General features: G+C 42.4%; 3 protein-coding genes across 6 annotated transcripts in view; 1 reads left to right on the top strand and 2 right to left on the bottom strand.

Annotated features, from left to right (window-relative positions):
• Positions 1 to 19,551, bottom strand: part of SF3B1 (splicing factor 3b subunit 1) — a 426,274-nt gene that overhangs the window by 299,562 nt on the left and 107,161 nt on the right. The window lies entirely within an intron of this gene.
• Positions 1 to 19,551, bottom strand: part of HSPD1 (heat shock protein family D (Hsp60) member 1) — a 388,176-nt gene that overhangs the window by 261,464 nt on the left and 107,161 nt on the right. The window lies entirely within an intron of this gene.
• PLCL1 (phospholipase C like 1 (inactive)) overlaps positions 1 to 19,551 on the top strand; it is a 78,514-nt gene that overhangs the window by 31,156 nt on the left and 27,807 nt on the right. The window contains exons 2-3 of the mRNA XM_035569916.2: positions 4,969 to 7,440; positions 9,550 to 9,753. Coding sequence (XP_035425809.2) covers positions 4,969 to 7,440; positions 9,550 to 9,753 — 2,676 coding nt within the window. The remainder of the gene's footprint in view (positions 1 to 4,968; positions 7,441 to 9,549; positions 9,754 to 19,551) is intronic.

Below are 19,551 nucleotides of genomic sequence, written 5' to 3'. Positions count from 1 at the left end.
TTGAGCTCAAGTTAAGTTGCTAAATAGTGAGAACTAGTTGGATTTTTCAGACTATTTTGGTGTTTGCAAAATTGTTGGATCTTGCCATCTGAAGCTATTTCTTATGTATTTGTCCATGTCGTCTTTTTTAATCTGCATTAAATTTTCTGTTTATTCCATTACGTGCATATCTCAGTTTTTAAGAGAGGGTGTGTTAAACTTTGGATTCAGTCCTTATTCCACATGTGCTCAAATCCCTGAATTAGCAGGAAATTTGCCATGAAAAGACTACCGCAGCATCAACGTCTGCTCAGCTAATTTGCTGCGTTGCGCTGTTTCCTGAGAGCGACTGGCAGCATCCCTGCGGCCACCTCAGGGATATGGATGTTGTGTTGTTGAGTGCCTCTGCAAAGGTGGCCGCTTTGGGCCGTGAATTGTCAGCACGGATGCATTTTTTGAGTATGTAACCTTTTCTTTGTGGTTCCGTAGGTTGTCACAGTGGTTCTGATACTTGCATCCTGCAGGCCTTGCCAAGAATGATTACAGGGAGTTCAGCTTGTTAATTTATTGTACAACAGAGGCTGTAATGAGAACCAATGAAATCTGTGAAATGGGCTGTTCTGGGATGCTTTGTGAGGGTGGCCAGAATGTGTCTGAGATTCACAGAAAAAAAGTCTTTGCATCGTGATAATGAATGCCAGTTTCTCTAAAGAGCGCTGTCGCCTTTAGTAATAACCTGCCAGTGCTATGTGTGCAAGCTCTGAGTCGCCTCGTGTGCGTGAGGTCTGCTGGCAGCCCTGGCCCCAACACTGTTACAAACCTTCTCTGCTCTGGTTTACTTCATTATTGAAAAATTACTCTATCATTTGTCAAGCAAATTCAAGGTGTTTTGAGTGCATTGGTGGCACACTGACTTCTTTAATGTAAAGGTACGTTTTCTCACCACAAATTCTGTAAACCTTTAACAATCTGGGGGACTGGGATCCTTGCGGTGTATGACAAATACCTAGAAGCATCCCAAAAGGTCAAAATGAGTATCCATATTCTGTGGGATTCTTTTTGGTTTTAAAAAACAAAACAATTGGAAAAAAAAAAAAACACCCTGTAGAGTGTAGAGCTAACTAGTTTCTCCTTGGAAAAAAAATCAGGTAATCAGTTGGCCAATTAAGTGGATCATCTGCTGTCTGCAGAACAGATAGTTTTTAGGATGCATTGTTTATCATGGTCTATTTCTGAGTTCAGACTACACTGCCTGTTATTGATTACTTAGTGCTAAATTCACAGGAAATAGCAAAGATCAGAATTAAGCTTTTCTTTTAGCAATGGTGATACTCACTGGTGAACATGTAAATTGTTTTTTTGGGGGAATGGCTCTTAACTGCACTTAAGTTTAGCTCTCAACATTGATACTGAATTTCACAGCCTTTCACAGAAGCCCTGCACCTCTTTAAGAGCTTTTGGTGTCATCTGTTAGAGATGCTTTTTGCCTTTCTTGTTCTCCTAACAGCATCTTGGAATGCAGTTGATTTTGTAGTGGCCCTTCAGGTAATTTAATTTCAGATAAATTATGCATGAGCTTGACTTCCAAGTGCAGGGCTGTTATGCAGCCATTGAGCCATTGCTGCCCTGTTTCTTAACTTCAGACTCAACAATTTATGTCCTATAGCTTTGCTAAAGGCAGTGGGATGAGGTGGAGTGTGTGTTTATTCGTATTCTTTTTTAACCTCACATATTTATTTCTGTTAGCTCTTTGATTTAAACAGCAGAAGATTGAATGGTCAAAGGTTAGGCTGGATAGGGTGGAGTTTTCCCACAGCTGCTGATGGCTTACTGTTTACATATCCAGTCCCTCTGACGAGGACGATGTGTTCAACAGGAGAGCTTCTACTATTTTGGGAGCATGCTTAGACTGGAGCTCTGGATCCCTCCCTTAGAAAACTTTGGAAAACCGTCACTGGCGATTTTAGGGTGCCATCAGGCCAGCACTCAGGTACGTCCTTGGTGCTTACAGATTTCAGTACAGCTGTACATACACTGAAAGCTGAGCATGTGCCGAAGTGGGCCTGTGGTTGAGGTCTCAAGGTATTTTCACTTAATAGATATTATGCAGGCTCAAGAGCAGGAGATGGGATCAGCCAGTTCGGTCACCTTATGGGGGTATCCAAAGATCCAAAGGAAACCAAAGTTTGAGTCACTTTGAAAGAGCCTTTCCCTTGAAAGCACAAGGTCTCCCATGTAAGCAGACTTTCTCTTTTTGTGTGTGTGCTTTTCGTGCAAAATGGTTGTGTTTTGTTTCTAATAACAATGTTTTGTATGGAGCTGTGTTATCTATGTGGAAATCTGCACAAGTTGTTGTTGAGAAGTGCAACATGAAGCTGAAGCAGGTCTGTTCAATTGAATATATTTATGGCTGTTTTATTCATTTGTTTTAAATCACAGGAAATCAACTATTCTTAAACAATATTGTGCAGCTTATGCTTAGTCTTGATGAATTTTACTAAGCCTATGTGTTGTAAATGGGAAGAATTTTTGAAGTGCATTTTTACAAAATGCCCCAGGAAAGAAAAGGATGCATAGGACTGTACACCTAATGTCTGGACCTATTGTCTAGATACAGTCAGAACCACTTGACAATTTTTAATGTAATTGCTTTTGGGATTCCTGGCAAGTGGTCTCAGTACATTGCTAGAGAGGGTGCTTTATAGGTCGAAGTCAAACTTGGAAGTGCTATGGAGACAAATTCTGCTCTTAAGACACAAGACACAAATAAGCAGCAAATTGGAAAGGAATTGAGAACTCCAACATGAGATTCGACATTTCTGAGTTTTATGAAGGACACACTGTTTGCGAATGGCCTTCTAAGAGCTGACGTTTCTCTGTATCATCAAATTATCTGTCACTAACCAATACTGGGTGCCTCAGAGGGAGTGGTATATGTTTTGTTTCTGTCCTTCCCAAAATTCTTATTTGAGGAATAGTCTAATAATTGTTCCCTTAAACCTAAACAAAGAAGAAAGAAAACTCTTCTAGAACCTGCAGGGTAATCGGCTGTATTTGTTTGTATTCATTAGCATCTATTGCTTGAAGATTTTCATGGCCATAGCTGCATATTAAAACACAGGGTGTTAATGCAGCAACAGAACATTTTAACAGAAAGCTGTAATTAATAAGGCGACTGACCCAAGACACTCACTTCATTGACTTTCCTTCATTTTTTTATCTTAAAAGACCAATTCTGATAAGTACTACAATAAATGGCTAACATAATTCTCCTTGTCAGTCGAAGTCACTCTATCAGTTTAATGAGAAATCTTTAACATAAGAAGTTTAGATGTTTTGAGTTTGTTTCCAGTAGCTCCTATGCCTTTAAGCTCATTTATGTGCAGTTGAGGTTTTGGAAATATTTCAGATGTTATTGAATGGAGTGAGTACTGAGCAATTTTGTAAAAATGCTTATACTGACTAATTTGCTGAACATATCTATACAAAAATGCAAATTATGAGTGAAGACATTCTTACAAGTGCAAGACTGTTGCTCTGTAACTGTGAGAGCTACACGGGATCCTGCTTGGGTGCAGACAGTGGGGAGCATCGTGAAGATAGTGATGGCTGGATGGTGGGCGTGCCCAGAGTACAGGGGCTGAATTTAGGATGTGCAGTGTTGTATGACTTGAGGAAGGGTGAATGATACTGCAGGTACAGGGGGGCTGCAGGAAATCAGCTCCTGGGGTAGTTTGTGTTGCAAAGGGTTTGGGAACTGCAGATTCTGGTGTCTCAAAGCGGGTCCCGTGAGCTGCTGGGAAGCTGCTCCCCGGTGCGTGTCTGAGGGCTGTGCACACACCTCCAGTAAGAAAACTTGCTCACCTTGAGACTCCCCTTCTACCTGGAATCCATGCAGGCAGCAGAAGTCCCCTCAATGGCAGAAGGCAGAGAACTGGGGAAGTATTGCCGGTGGCCAGGGAAATAGGAGGGAAAGCAGTTGTAAGAAGTGTTTCGCTAGGAATTGCATCCTTGAATGATGTTTTAAAAATATTTTTATAGCTATTGGATAGTTTGCATACTAACAGAGTAGCTGGAAATCACGCAGAGAAAAAGAATGATTTGCAATTTATAATTATTGTGAAATGTTTTGAGTTGATAATACGTGGGGAAAGACTTAAATTTAGTTGCTGCACTAAAATCACAGAAAGCTTTGCAGGCAGTTGGGTTTACATCCCACAGTAAGTAGGTACTTGCTATTAAAAACACAGTCACACATGTGCAAGTATTTTCTCCAAAGGAGTTAGAAAATATGCCCTAAAGAAAAGAGCTTTGGCTTTCTTGCCTGGTTATCCACTTTCCAGTGATGTCTTCTGGTCCTGTTTCACAGAAAGTACCAGAACAACTACTTTCTAAAGCAGATGGAGAGATGAGCAAGTGTGAAGAAGGTTAGGGCTGAACAGAGCAGCCGCAAGAACCATGCAGTTGGTTGTGCACACACCTGAGATGGGCTTCTCTGCCTGGTGAGAAAATCCTTTGGCAAAGGACACTAAAACTTGCAGATAGGAAAGCCCAGACTCTCCTGGGTGTGTATCTCAGTGGTCTGACTCACAACTGTTGTTTGGTTTCATTTTTTTTTTTCACTTGAGGTATTTAAGATTACAGAGAAGAGGCAGAGTTGAGGCAGGATGCTCACCTGCGGAGCGCCTAGGTTTCACAACTGAATACCACTTCCTCACACCAGTAGCAAGTTGCTGAGATCTGGAGGGGAGTTTAACAGCTACAAAAGTCATTTATGAAAACTTGGTATCTGTAATGCTGCAATCAATCAAGTCACCGTTGTTACATTTTATTGCTCAGTAGGGAACTGAATGGTGGGAAGGGATAATGTGTTTTGAGGTTCAGAAGAAGATGAATTATCTTTACATAAACATCTCTATTATTTATGCACTTGTGGAATGGCCAGAGAAAACTTACTCTTTTTTTTAAAAAAATGTAATTATTCCACAGGATCCTTCAAACCAAAAATGTGGAAGAAAGAAAACTGTGTCCTTCAGCAGCATGCCATCAGAGAAGAAAATAAGCAGCGCCAGTGACTGTATCAGCTTTATGCAGGCTGGGTGTGAACTGAAGAAAGTTCGTCCAAATTCCCGGATTTATAACCGTTTTTTTACTCTGGATCCTGACCTGCAGGCTCTTCGCTGGGAGCCTTCCAAGAAGGACCTTGAGAAAGCCAAGCTTGATATTTCTGCTATAAAAGAAATCAGACTAGGGAAGAACACAGAAACATTCAGGAATAATGGACTTGCAGATCAGATTTCTGAGGACTGTGCTTTGTCAGTAATTCATGGTGAGAACTATGAGTCCCTCGACCTGGTTGCAAATTCAGCTGATGTGGCCAATATTTGGGTATCAGGATTAAGGTACTTGGTTTCTCGTAGCAAACAACCCCTGGATTTGATGGAAAGCAGCCACAATACCCCACGATTTGCCTGGCTAAAAACTGTATTTGAAGCAGCAGATGTTGATGGTAATGGCATAATGTTAGAAGACACATCTGTGGAGCTAATAAAGAAGCTTAACCCCACCTTAAAGGAATCAAAGATTAGATTGAAATTTAAGGAAATCCAGAAGAGCAAAGAGAAACTGACAACACGAGTAACAAAAGAGGAATTCTGTGAAGCATTCAGCGAACTTTGCACAAGACCTGAAGTTTATTTCTTACTTGTGCAGATATCTAAAAACAAGGAGTATCTAGATGCCAATGATCTCATGCTGTTTTTAGAGGCTGAGCAAGGAGTGACCCACATAACAGAAGAAATGTGTCTAGATATTATACGCAGGTATGAGCTTTCTCAAGAAGGACGATTGAAAGGTTTTCTTGCAATTGATGGATTTACTCAATATTTGTTGTCCCCAGAATGTGATATTTTTGACCCAGAGCACAAAAAGGTTGTCCAAGACATGACACAGCCTTTGTCCCATTACTACATCAATGCATCCCACAATACGTACCTAATAGAAGACCAGCTGAGAGGACCAGCTGATATCAATGGTTACGTAAGAGCTTTAAAGATGAGCTGTCGGAGTATTGAACTAGACATCTGTGATGGCCCAGATAACGAGCCGATTATTTGTAACCGTAACAACATGACATCGCCACTTTCCTTTCGAAGTGTTATTGAGGTGATAAACAAATTAGCCTTCTTTGCTTCAGATTACCCCCTTATTCTCTGCTTGGGGAACCACTGCTCAGTACAACAACAGAAGGTAGTGGTACAGCACATGAAAAGGATCTTTGGAAACAAACTCTACACGGAGACACCTTTATCCTCAGAAGCCTACCTTCCATCACCTGAGAAACTGAAAATGAAGATCATTGTGAAAGGGAAGAAGCTGCCCTGTGACCAGGATATATTAGAAGGAGAAGTCACAGATGAAGATGAAGAAGCTGAAATATCCCGGAGACTGTCAGAGGACTTCTCAAGGGAACCAAAGCTTATCTGGCTCTGCAAAGAATTGTCTGACTTGGTGTCTCTATGCAAGTCTGTCCAATACAAAGACTTCGAGACATCCATGAAAGCTCAGAATTATTGGGAAATCTGTTCCTTTAGTGAGGCAGAAGCCAGTCGGATCGCAAATGAATACCCTGAAGATTTTGTCAACTACAACAAGAAGTTTCTCTCCAGAGTGTACCCAAGTGCTATGAGGATAGACTCTAGTAACTTAAATCCTCAAGATTTTTGGAATTGTGGTTGCCAGATAGTGGCAATGAACTATCAGACCCCGGGGCCCATGATGGACCTGCACACTGGCTGGTTTCTACAGAATGGGGAATGTGGGTACGTTCTCAGGCCTTCAGTCATGCGTGATGAAGTATCTTATTTCAGTGCAAATACAAAGGGCATCGTTCCAGGGGTCTCTCCCCAAGTCCTCCATGTCAAAATAATCAGTGGTCAGAATTTTCCAAAGCCCAAGGGTGCATGTGCAAAAGGGGATGTTATAGATCCCTATGTTTGCATAGAAATCCATGGGATTCCTGCAGATTGCACCGAGCAAAGAACTAAAACTGTTCAGCAAAACAGTGATAACCCCATTTTTGATGAGAGCTTTGAGTTCCAGATCAATCTACCGGAGCTGGCCATGATCCGTTTTGTTGTTTTGGATGATGACTACATTGGGGATGAGTTCATAGGCCAGTACACCATCCCACTGGAATGCCTGCAGCCCGGATACAGGCACATACCGCTGCGGTCTTTTGTCGGCGATATCATGGAGCATGTTACCCTCTTTGTGCACATCGCAATAACCAATCGAAGCGGAGGCGGAAAGGCCCAAAAGCGCAGCCTCTCCGTGAGGATAGGAAAGAAAGCAAGGGAGTACATCATGCTGAGGAACACTGGTCTCAAGACTATTGATGACATCTTTAAGCTGGCCGTGCATCCGCTCCGAGAGGCCACTGACATGAGAGAAAACATACAGGTATGGCCGTCGTGTGTGCTGGCGTGTGTTGAACGTGGAAGCAGAGATCCCAGTGAGAGTTGCCGGGAGGGCAAACTTGCTGAAGCTGGTGAAGCTTTGGACCCACAGCCGTTGTCAGCTTTTAACTGCACGTCAGGAGGCTGATAGCTGCAGGTGCTAACTAGCAAGCAGATGTGGGATTAGGCAAAAATGTTTTAAAAATCAGTGTCCCCTCTGAACACACACTTCAATGGTTTTATTTGAGGAAACAGAATTGAGGGTACATTTGTGTCCCCAGGCCTCGGGTTTTAAAAAACTTAATTTCCTCGCCGTTCCTGGAAAATGTCAGTAAGCTTTTGTTTTGCTAACTCAATGAAGGTTATGCTGTTTTTTTTTTTTGTCTGACTGAGTGTAAGAGTGAGCGGATGTGTCATTAAGGTCTTGTCTACACCAGAGAAACCACCGTGCTAAGAGCAGCACATTTCCCTGGGCGCCTGTTGCCACTGTTCGCTCAAGGGCTGCGAATGTTTAATGTACACAGCTGAAGGCCACTTGGGCTGTAATTTCCTCCCTGCTAAATAGCTGTGTTGCCTTGGCTGGCCGAGTGCCTGCACAGACACCTCTGATGCATCTTGGCTCAGCTGCTCTCCAGGCACATCCGCATCCAGGTGCTGGCACTCAGCACAGCTCCCCACTTTAGACCTTGGTGGTCAGTGGGAGCTGATGTTGCAGCACGGCCAAGCCTGACCAGTGCTGGCTTCTGCTCTGGTGGGTGACTGTGCAGCTTTGGTAAGGGTCACCTCGGTTCAGAGGTCTGGGCGCTGCCTAGAAACAAAACTGAGTAGCATTAAACAATGAGTTTTCTTTAATAAATAGCTGAAATCAGCCACAACTGTCTCCTTGGTAAAGATACAAAAACGATTCATTTTTCCTCCAGAAAACAGGAGGGAAATGCATAGCATTTCATTGACCCCACTCTTCTGGACAGAGTCTAAAGCAAATTAAATGCTGGCAGCTGGAAAAGTTTACAAAATGACATAAGTTTTAAATCACTCCCGAAGGAATAGTCTAAGCATATTTTTAAGAATGGGAAACTCTTCCCAGCCTTTCCTTTCCTGCGGGCCTTGAAAGTATCAAGTTTGAACCGCTGACTCCACCTTCTGTCTAGGTCAGGATTATATCTGTGAACTGTATGAAATAAAATGTTCTTTGACTTTGGCTGAGGAATAGCATTAATCTGCCTGCCAAATGAAATTTCAGTACAGTATCTGAAATTTCTTGTTCTTGGGAATGCTCTGTAAAAACACAGTCATTAGCTTTAACCGCATGCTAATGTATTTGATTAATGAGAGAAGTCTCTATTAATTAGCTGGGCATTCTTCTGATGACTGTTTTTTCAGGAAGATGTTGTGGGGTAACATTTACAAGATATGGATTGTTATAATATTGTCTTGCTTAAATTTTGTGTGTCTTGGTCACTACTTGTATGACTCAAGAGAAGCTAAATTATGAGGGTGAGTCAGCCATGCATCCACTGACTTGATAAATAAATAAATTCTGGCATGTTGGTTTGGTTTGACCTGTATATCCTGTATTGATTTTCTTACATGCGACCTAAGAAGGAGAAAAGAGTGTTTGTGTTTCTTTATGATGTGGAAATGCAAGGCTGAAAACAAAGTGTGTTTTTCCTGCTTGTCTTTCCCATGGGAAATATGAGGTCTGTCGAACTTGTTCTTGCTGGAGGATGGTAATGATAGGAGAACAAAGCATCAAAAGCAATTGGAGTCGGAACAGCTGAGAAGAGAAATAGCATTTTATGCTGGTGGTTTAATGTGCTGGGGACCAAAGCATGTCCCCATTGGGGTTGGATTTGCAATGCAGAGTAACTGCAGAACTGGCCACTGGGATATCCCCAGCAATGTTGTCTTGTGGACATCTTGAGCATGCAAAACAAAACTCTTAAAATCCTCTGAATGCTAGCGTGACCCTTCTGACTTCAAGGCACGCTTGTGCTTGTACGTGGGCACACAGTAGAAAGGAGAAGCAGGAAAGCACTGCCTGGGTCTTAGCAGGTGGGTAGCTGATAGCAAGTGGGGATATGTGCTCAGGTATTTCTTTTCCTTCCCCCAGAACGCCATGGTGTCTGTCAAAGAGCTATGCGGGCTCCCGCCCATCGCGAGCCTGAAGCAGTGCATCTTGACCCTGTCCTCGCGGCTTGTGAGCAGCGAGAACATGCCCTCTGTTACCCTCTGCATGAAGGACGCGTTTCCTTACCTAGAGCCTCTGGGGACCATGCCCGACGTGCAGAAAAAGGTCCTGGCTGCATATGACCTGGTAGGTGCTTCCCACTGCTACCTGTGGCCTTCCCCAAGGCTGTGAAAATGGCAGACTGTTTGCTGGCTTTCACGCACCTTGAAGTTTCTGTTAAGTGAACGGAGCTCTTCAAATGATTTAAGCTATGCAAAATTGACCTTTTATTGTCCAAACTGCCACACTGGGCTTTTTGTTGTTTATTTTTTTCTTTAAACACAGTTGTGACTAGCACAGGTTGGCACTTGTGGAGGGACTTTGTTTATAAAAATAGCAGCCATTCAGCATTACCCAGTGGCTGTTTGTTGTTGTCCTTGAGAAGGCACAAGATTTGTGCGTTTCCCTTTGCTTCCCTCCACTCAGCAGAGGGCAAGGCCATCAGACAGGGAGGCGCAGTGTGGGAGTACCCAGGCAAAGCTGAGCCATCCCCCTCCTGACACCTTTCTGCAGCACTGTAAGTAATGCCTGTGTCCCTGCTAAACCAAGTAAATGTCACTGTTGGAGAGAACACAGTTGCAAGAGAAATTTTAAAATGCTGACTATTTTGTGGGAGGAAGGAAAGGGCAATATGGTACAGCAATAGTTGTGAAATATAAAGAGATGAGCTAAAATAAGTTGAGGCAAATGCTGCTGGTCAGCCTTGTGTGCTGAGCACATATATCACAGCCACTTGTGACTGAGTATCAGCTGCATGCGACTTAGAGCAGCAGTAGTTGCTCTCACGTTGTGCCTCTCAGGTTATTAGACTGCCCCATGACTTCCCATCCTTAGTAGTTGATCCGCATCAACTGGTAGAAAGCTGTATAGTTCTGTGAAACATGACTTAAATATTACACTGTGGCAACTAGACTAAATCACAACGCATGTTCAGTGCACCAGCAGTTATTTCCACATCTTGCATTTGTAAGGAATGAAATGGCAAGTACCTTTGGGGACATCAAATTGCTTCCAGAGACGCTGAAGTGCTGCAAAGAGTGATTGCATCTTTGACCAGCTATTCTGTGTGCCAAATGCCAAATGCTCTCCTCTCCATCTCAGTTTTTGCTGCTATAACACACTCTGCAAGAGAAAATCAGCTGGGAGGAGGGGGGGGGAAGGGGAGACACTGATGTAATTAAAAGACATACTAAAATACTCTGAAAAAACTTTGTGTTCCTTCCGGGTAGTTTATCTTACTTGGAGGTAATAAAGTTGTGGTAATAAAATACCAGCTGTACCAATACCAGAAGGAGGATTTGGAAGACCAGTCAACTGCCATGTTTTAGATTTTACTTTTTTGTATGGAGTTGTTACATGGTGTGATGTTTGTTTGAAAGAGCAAATACCACAAAGCTAGGACATTTTTCCATATTTGGAGGCCTGGTTATGGAGATTTAACAAAATGAATGTGCCACCTCTTAACTTTGTAATTACGTACTGAAGAGTTTACATGGGACATTTCAAGGCCTCCTTGTGCTTTATAAAAAGCTTTTCAGTTTTAAATAGGTGAAAGGCCTCTTTCGGATGCAGATAAAAACACTTTTACAACTGCTGTTAGATGGTTGCTTTCACATGTGTCTCTGATGGAGGAAGATGTACCTCTAATGTCAGGATACAGCACAAGGGCTTTAAGATTAGAGTGAAGAGAAAGAGAAGGGAATTCTTCCATGCCTGTGTAAAGGCTGATATGAGATGCAATCCTGGTTAATGAGAACATATTACTTTAAAATATTGTTATTCGTGTTGTCTGGCTTGGCCTGCATCTTATTTTTCTAAAACTATTTGGTTCTGAAAAAGCAAAAGCCAGATTTAATGAGTGTTTTTGCTTTACCTTGGATATTTTCTTTTTCAGACAATGTCAGCAGCAGAAGATTGAAATCTATTTTGTCTTCTGTGTATTTAAAAAAAATGAAGTTGCTATCAGCCTTAACATTGAGAAAGGACTCTTGCTATGGTATTTGTAGTGACTTGTTATAATCCAGGGTGTATTTCTTTAGTAAGGAAATTGCTGTGATGAAGCTTTTCATGGTCAGTTTGAGAGAGATGTTAAATCAGGCAGGCAGCATGAGATTCAGCTGGCTTGGTGAGTGTGAGCTAGAGCACATCAGGGAGCGTTGAGGAAGATGTGGGGACAGAAAGAGAAAGGAGGAGTTTAACAGAAAGGAGGATTTTTTTTGTGCTTTTGTTATCCAGGAAGAAATGCTTGGTAGCAGTGCGAATGAGAGCACAAAGATGTTGGTGGAAAGCAATATAAAATATTTTAGGTATGGTTAAAACAAACAAACGAAGAGTATCTACTATAATTTGGCCTTTTAAGTTGTTGATAAGCATGGCTTCAAGGAACTGGATCTACAATTGCTTGCATGTCTTAAACTCCCCAAAATGTCTGTTCAACTCAAAGCACGTTTTGGGTGAATAGGCCTGAAAGCAATTTCAAATACATTTAATAGAAAGTATTGATGTTGGCCTCTCTCTTGTATGAATGGTTGTACTTAATTTCTGTTACAGTACGATGGAGAAAAGTTTGCCCCTAAATCTCGCAGTGGAAAGCTGCCGGCTGCAGGTGTGCCTTGCTCAGAGGTCTGAGGGACAAGTAGCTTGGGGCTGGCAACTATCCCTCCCTGCCTCAGAAAGCATCAAACATTTGAAACACTTGAAAGAGTCTGCTCTGAAAGTCATCTCTGATAAAACAGCCCTAACGTGCTGAATTTTTCCCCCTACTGGAAATTGCCAACTGACCATATCTTTTTTCTTTTTTTTTTTCCCCAAAGAAAATACAAACTCTGTCAGTGTGTTTAATGGGGCATGGGCAGTTCTGACAGCCTGGGCAAATGGAGGTGCAACTACTCAGAGACCTGCCACAGCCATCCTGAAAACAATTAGCTGTCTGTTCCCTTGTGTTCAGCCTTTGTCAGCAGTCGATAGACAAAGATTGTTTTGTGCAGTTTGTTTTTTTTTCCTGGGTAATTAGTTTTACCATTGTGTTCTGCCTTAAATATTTTCTTTTCAGAGAGGCCCTATTAGAATAAAATTTCATGTGCTTTGTTTAGGGAACTGAAATGATTTTTTCAAGGCTCTGTTTTTTGTTTTTATGGTTACATTGCAGCAGTTTTGTGGAACTCGGCTACTGCTGTGTCTCGTGGAGGAGGCTTCAGTGATGATACCAGGTTGTAAGGGAGTTTCTGCAGCGAACAGGGAATGGAAGCACTTGAAAATAAGATGGAACATGGGCAATACACAGAAAACATTCTTGAAAAATATGTGAACTACCAGAAACATGGTTTAGAACAGTTTATTTCAACTTACATACAGTTTTGGTTATTATCATACATAGTATAACATGTAATGAATTGATTCCAGTGCTGTCATCCATTCCCACATACATCCAAGGATAGTGCATCATGCCATCTGCAGAGCTGCTCTTCAGACCTTTCCCCTCCACCAGGAAAGGACTCTTCTCCTTTGGCTCCACATCACCCGTGGCCAGGCATTGGAAGAAGCTCGCTCAGGTGGGGGCAGCACGTGGGGTGCACCTTATAACCTGCCGAACTGGTGCCGGTATTCAGTGATCATGCTGGTGGGGGGAACAAAAAGAAAAAAAGAGCTGTCAGTGTGAAGAAAAGGGATGGGGCCCAGCTGCACGTGACAGATGGCAGAATTATTCACTGCAAACACTTATCCTATGAAGTTAGAATTTTTTTGGTCGAGATTTTTTCATGGACAGATTGTGGTTTCTTATCACAGTATATTCGTTTGCTGATGCAAGCATGTGTGAACTCAGGGACACTTGTGCAGTTTGCTTTTCAGTTATTGGTTCAGCATTATTTTTCCTCTGAGATGAAATGATTGAATCATTTGAAAATCAAAAGTAACAAGTGATAATAAATGTTTGTTGTTACCTATTCTTCTGGCTCTTGTGCACGTAGAATTTTTTCTAGAAAAATTAAGGCCTCTTTACAGGAACTGATTGTGATTATTTTGTAACAGGTAAGGAAGGGTAGCACGTCTGTTGGTACAGTTGAGGGAAAGCAAGTTGGAGTTAACCTCTCAGCTAATGTAGAGATTTTGTGGGGATTTTTGAGAAGCGAAATAGTATCTGTCACACTGTTGTAGACACCAAGGTATTTAATGACAGTCGTATTTTGACACAGGGATTGGTCCATGCACACTAGCAGAAGTCTGCAGAGGTGTGTGTAGAGAGGACCTGCTCTTCTGTCTGCTTTTCTTTCAGATTCAGTCCTTGTCTCGATGCAGGCGTGACAGTTATTTATTCCCAGGGAGGAAGCCCATTTTCCCAGTTTATGTAAATACAAAATGACTAAATAGATCTTTGGTGAGCTTTTCCACTGAAATCTGTATTTCAGCTGGGACAGTGTCATCCCCAAAGGGCCATTTTTCACAATTCTCTGAACAGCTGAAAACAAGGGATATTGCAGAGCATAATGCTCACTGCCAAGAAAGTGTCATAACGCACTGACGTCAAACACAGTCCGGTACATGGACATTGAATTCATAGCTGTCTTAAAGAGCTTTCTATCCAAAATTGGATATAGACTGGGAAAGCAATTATCCTTTTTCTTTCTCCTTTTCTTGTAATTCACTCTCTTTTCCCACCACTCTCTCAATTTTTCTCTGAGAGCCACATCAATTAGACCCTTCTAAAATAGGAAAATGGTCTGATCAGAACTTTTCTTACAGAATGAGATTCCAGTTGGGTGCTTTAGATGGCCTGTTTTAGCACAAGCATGTTGAAAGCTGCCCCCTTCCCCTGTTCCTCCACTGTTTCTGTTGTTTTGTAGAGAACTGGTATTCATGCACCAGGTCACATTCTGCAATGCTCTGACACCGTATTTCCCCAGAAATACTTGGAAGCAAAACCATAAAATTAGAGCTTAAAGTGAATTTTCTTCAGTTCCTTTTGCAGTTTGTGTGGCTAAGGTGTTTCAGAGATTTCCAACTAATGTAACCATCCCTGATAACTGTTCCTCTTACTGGGCTGTTGCAGGTAAAGGCTCAGATACAGAAAACTGGCTTGGAGGGCACTGGGACACCGGTGGCCAGCATTCCTTCCCATGTCCTGGCACCATGGGGACATCCTCTTAACAAGACTTGCTGGCACGTGATTAATTGTCTGGCAGTTTCATGTCCCAAATGTCTGCAAGAAATGCTTGATGCTAAAGAGAGAATCCTGCTGAAATTTTCATGAGCTCAGTTTGCACTTCAGATGTTTTTCCAGTTGGCTGTGTTTCTGTAGCTTTTTTCTTTTACTTTTGGTAGCAATAGAAGCGTGATATGGTACTCCTTACCAAGACAAAACTCTTCATTGCCTAAAGCAGGCATAAGAGACTGGGACAACAGCAAAGAGGAGACACCTCAGAGGGAAGCTCCTATTGGATTTTTTTTTTTTTAATTTGATGTTTTGTTGGTTTCTGTTCTAAACTTTGGAATATTTATGAGAAGATTCTTTGAACTGTCCTTTCTGTATCATTTATCTTCCCAGCAGGAGCAGTACTTTAATTTGCCACCAGAGGCTTTTCTTGTCATGTCCTTTTTTTTTTTTTTGTGGTGAGACTGCTGTGTTAATTTCCTCTCCCCTTTTAAATTTATAGAATAGTTTCTAGTAGAAGGAAGAAATTGGTTTCTAGCACAGGAGTTCATTAAAGTAAAAAATAATAACATTTTTGTTCTTGTTGTACTGATCCTGTGATTAAACTGTCTTTAGTACATATAAGAAATAAGTCCGTTAATTTCTTGTGAGTTAAAAAATGACATCTTTAGTGTTAAAAATATTTTATATTTTGCTTAAATTATTTATCTTTGTATTAACACTTAACAGGTATGACAAAGTTAAATATAATTCCTTCTGCAAATGTGATTTTAAAGTTGATATTGCAGATTATGTTTGGACACTTAAATAAGCCAGGTCATTTATGTTTTAAGCTTGTGGTCTGTTCCACCTCTTGGTTCTCATGCACTGTCTGTTAGGGAGCTCTTGGGTTTGGGCCAGCTCCTGCTTCCCGTGCTGTTGTGAGAAACCTGCATGATTGTAACAGGGTGCTTCAGGTGGATTGAGATGAATTAAGTTTAAGCTTCTTGTTTTCGGCATTTCATAAGAACATGACAATTAGAAGAGCTAACTTGCAGAAAAAAGCTAACACATGCAGATGAGGGTTTGTATTCCTCATCCCCATTAGCTCGTTAAACGTGACACCTACTTCAGGGATCTGTGCCATGTGCATCCTCTGTCAGGCTGAACAACCGCTTCTTTGCTGTGCAGTGCGAGAGCATTTCTTGCGCTGCAGCCCCTACAGTAGAGTCAGCACCTCCGGGACGTGCGCAGTCCTGGTGGCCCTGCACCATGGAGATGTGGCAGGGTTCCTGATGGAGGAGCAGGGCCATCCTTTGCTCCTGGAGGGCTTTGGCTCCAGTGCAGCTGCCAAGCGCAGAAGCACACTCTCTGTGGGTCCCCTGTCCATCAGGAGGCAGAGCCCGGTTCTAAAACGAGTGGGATCCCAAATGGCGTTGAGATGTGCGCCAAATAGTGGTCAGAGGATACCAAATGGCATTGAGGTGCACAGCAAATAGCAGTCAGACCAAGTGGTGACTCAGGGTGTGCAACTTGCTCCCCAAGTTTCGTGGTAATGTGGATGCTGAGTGAGTTCTGTTCTCGTGCCTATATAGGATAGCTTGAGTAAAGCTTCTGTTTTTATGCTCTTCCCTTCTGCGTCTGTTTTAAAGTCTGTTAAAGGTAGTTTTTCCCATTCACCCTATTCCTCGTGCTTACTTTAATAGGTGTACGCTGCTGGTCAGCAAAGTAGTTTTATAAGTCCCTATAACAGAATCAGGTTTTTGTGTGGCTTCACTCTTATTTTTGTCCTTTTTTTCCTTGTAGTTATTTTAAACACATCACTCTCAAAATTAATCTTTCCAACATGGGAAACGGGAACTGTCCTAGCTCCAAGTGGACCCAGATATAGCATCCATCCTTTAAAGGCTGCTTTTCGGTACATGTTTCTGTGTGGTTAATCCCTTGAAAATCAGTGTCTGGGAGGTGACACTGGTAGATCACGAGTTTTCTGAGGGACTAGGACACCTCCTGTTTTTTGAAAGCCTCTCACCAAACCGAGTTGCCGTTTGGGAGCTGACATTAAAAAGCAGCCTGATGGGTTCCAGGCAGAAGACTGGGACTTAACTGCCTGGAGAGCACCACTCAGCAGCAGCCTTAGCAGAGTGAAGGTGTATGGAAATTCCGGCTGCAAAGAGTGCTCATTCTTTGTATCTGAGACATGTTGCTGGATTTCATAATATTGCTGGCAAGACTGGGCTTGAAAATCTGGGACTGTTGTATGATTCATGGGGTTACCTTCCCAGAAGAAAATCTCACAGCCCTCCCTATTGTGTTTAGAGCTTCTGGTTCTTGTCTTGGCACCACAATAAAAGTAGGTGACATCCACAAGCAGGGCTTTGGATTTGATGCCAACTGGAAAAGCTGGGAGTATTCAGACTGGGAGATGGTGAAGTCATTTGAGAACCAGTGCCAAAAAAAACCACACCAACCCTGTGTATCTAGAAGCCGTATCACAGGACTGTGTGCCGGAGCTGTTGACATGATCAGAGCCATGGTAGCTGCATCTCCCAGGGGTTGATAGTAGGGCCCAAGTGGAGATGCCTATAGACAGCGTGCTGCATCCCTGGACAGCATCCTCTGCTGCAGCTGGGAAACCTGCTGAAACTGCTGTCTGCTCTCCAGTGTCCAGCACGAGGGGACACAGCCTCAGCTGGTCAGCTGGCACCCCGTCACCTGCTTTCACCTGTGCGAGGCTGAGTAGTGACCAACTGTTAGCATTAACTCCAGTAAGCAGTTACCAGTAACAGCTTCTTAGCTGGTTCTTACAGTGCTAACTTAGTAAATATCCCCTAAGGGATATTTACCTTGCATGTAAGTGAAAAAATACAAGGGAAGGGGAAGGGAGTAGATTTTTAATTAGTGTTTGACTGTTTTTTGAGGGTTGTATCAGTTGTGTTCCCAGGATTTGAAGAACATCTACTGTGACAGGATTAAAGAAACAAACAAAACAAAAAAAAAAAACCAAAGCCCAGTGATATAATTTTATTCTTGGAAAGCAGTTACTTGCCTGTTGTACTCTTACCTGTATGAATCCATCTCTGATTCTTCAGAGTGAACATCCTTTCTTCATCCACACCAACTTGTCATTGCAATTGTTAACAGTGGAGCTAGGAAGTGTGATCTCAGGCCAGCTAAAAATGTGCACCTGATTCTTGTTGGGATCAGAGTCTGGCCTGTAACGCAGAAGTACTGGGCCCTGCGTGCAGTGTCACACCTGGGAAAGACACCATAGGCCTGCCAAAGTCTTGTACCATAGTACACCCAGGATGTGTTATTTCTACCTAATGCATGCGTCCTAAAGAAACCTCTGAGAACAAATATCCGGTGGTGAAATAAAGGCATCATTTAACCCCAGATACTGGGCCACGAGACTCTGAAATAACTCTCTGGATTTATCATGGGACAAAAGCAGCTTATTTTTGTCAAGAGTGCTGCTGTGTGAGAAGATAGGAGCAGGTTAAATTCTGCTGTATGATCTGGTTTTAATTGTTCTTGCTGAGGGGAGAGCAACGAGACTTTGATGTCAGCATCAAAGGAGCGGAGGGCTGCTCTACCTGCTCTGCAGTAAAGGAAAATCGACATCCTGTTGCTACTTCTCTCTTAAAAGCAAAAGTAATACCTTCATGTTTGATAATCCAAAGACAACTGCACCAGAAACTCCTGGGAATGAGTCCAGTAGTTGGAAGAAGACGTGGTCAAACTCATTTGTACCAAATTGCATGTAAAACTCATGATTCTCAAATTTTTTTTTTGTGTGTGTGTGTGGCATAAATGTGACTCTCGTAAATCAAGTTTTATACTTTGGAGATCTGAGCACATGACAGCCAGGCACTTTGGCTCCATGGGTCAGCTTCCCAGTGCTGCTGCATGGTCAGCGCAAGCATAGACCCATGCCCCGGTGGTGGGTAGGCTCCAGGGGTGATGGGGATGTGAGGCATGGAGGAGCCATCAGTGCCTGGCCGGACAGGGTGGCGGGGAGCTGCCTGCAGACACCATGTCTGCATGCTGCGAGACCACATTCAGCCTCTGCCTGCCTCTGTAGTGACTTGCGGGTGGGGGGGGTTCTCGCTCACTGTACTGTTCAGACCAACTGCAGAACTTTCAGCTGGCAGCCGAACAGCTCCTTCAACACAAAATGACTACATGCTGCAGCATGGAAAAGCCAGAGGCTGGGTAGAAATTGTCATTTCTTTCTAGATGTCAAGCAAAAATATCAAAGAGAAAAAATCAACATGATGCACGAACAAGCAAGTATTAAAGAGTGAAAGGCAAAGGATACTAGCTAAAGTAATTTACGTCTCAGGTATATCCACCAGTCATCTTCTGTTGAAAAATAATTTTACACTCTATAGATGTGTCAGACCTTTTTCTTTCTGTCTGTGAATCTGGTAATGGATTTTATTTTTTTCATGTTCTTGTTTATGTCAAAGTAAAGGCATAGGTGTTTTTTATTAAATTAAGCCTATCTTAAAAGCTTTGATTAGTGACAGAGATGGCAGAAGCAGCAAAATTTGGATCTGAATTTCTCCAGAATTTGGAAGTTTGGGTGTGATGTGTGGAAATGTCTCCTCCCTTGTATCTAATTAAAACTATATGAAATGCTAATATGCAAGTGTTAGCTTAGAACTTTTATACCGTCTTCCACCAAAATTGTTGCAATTGACTGGTTGTGTTTTCATACTTAGTACACTTGAAAGTAGGAATGTTTTTAACAG

The sequence above is a fragment of the Cygnus atratus genome, chromosome 6, assembly GCF_013377495.2.
Source record: "Cygnus atratus isolate AKBS03 ecotype Queensland, Australia chromosome 6, CAtr_DNAZoo_HiC_assembly, whole genome shotgun sequence".
In the NCBI taxonomy this organism is placed as follows: domain Eukaryota; kingdom Metazoa; phylum Chordata; class Aves; order Anseriformes; family Anatidae; genus Cygnus; species Cygnus atratus.
Note: the sequence above shows the minus strand (reverse complement) of the source record. Positions and strands in the feature narration are given on the sequence as shown.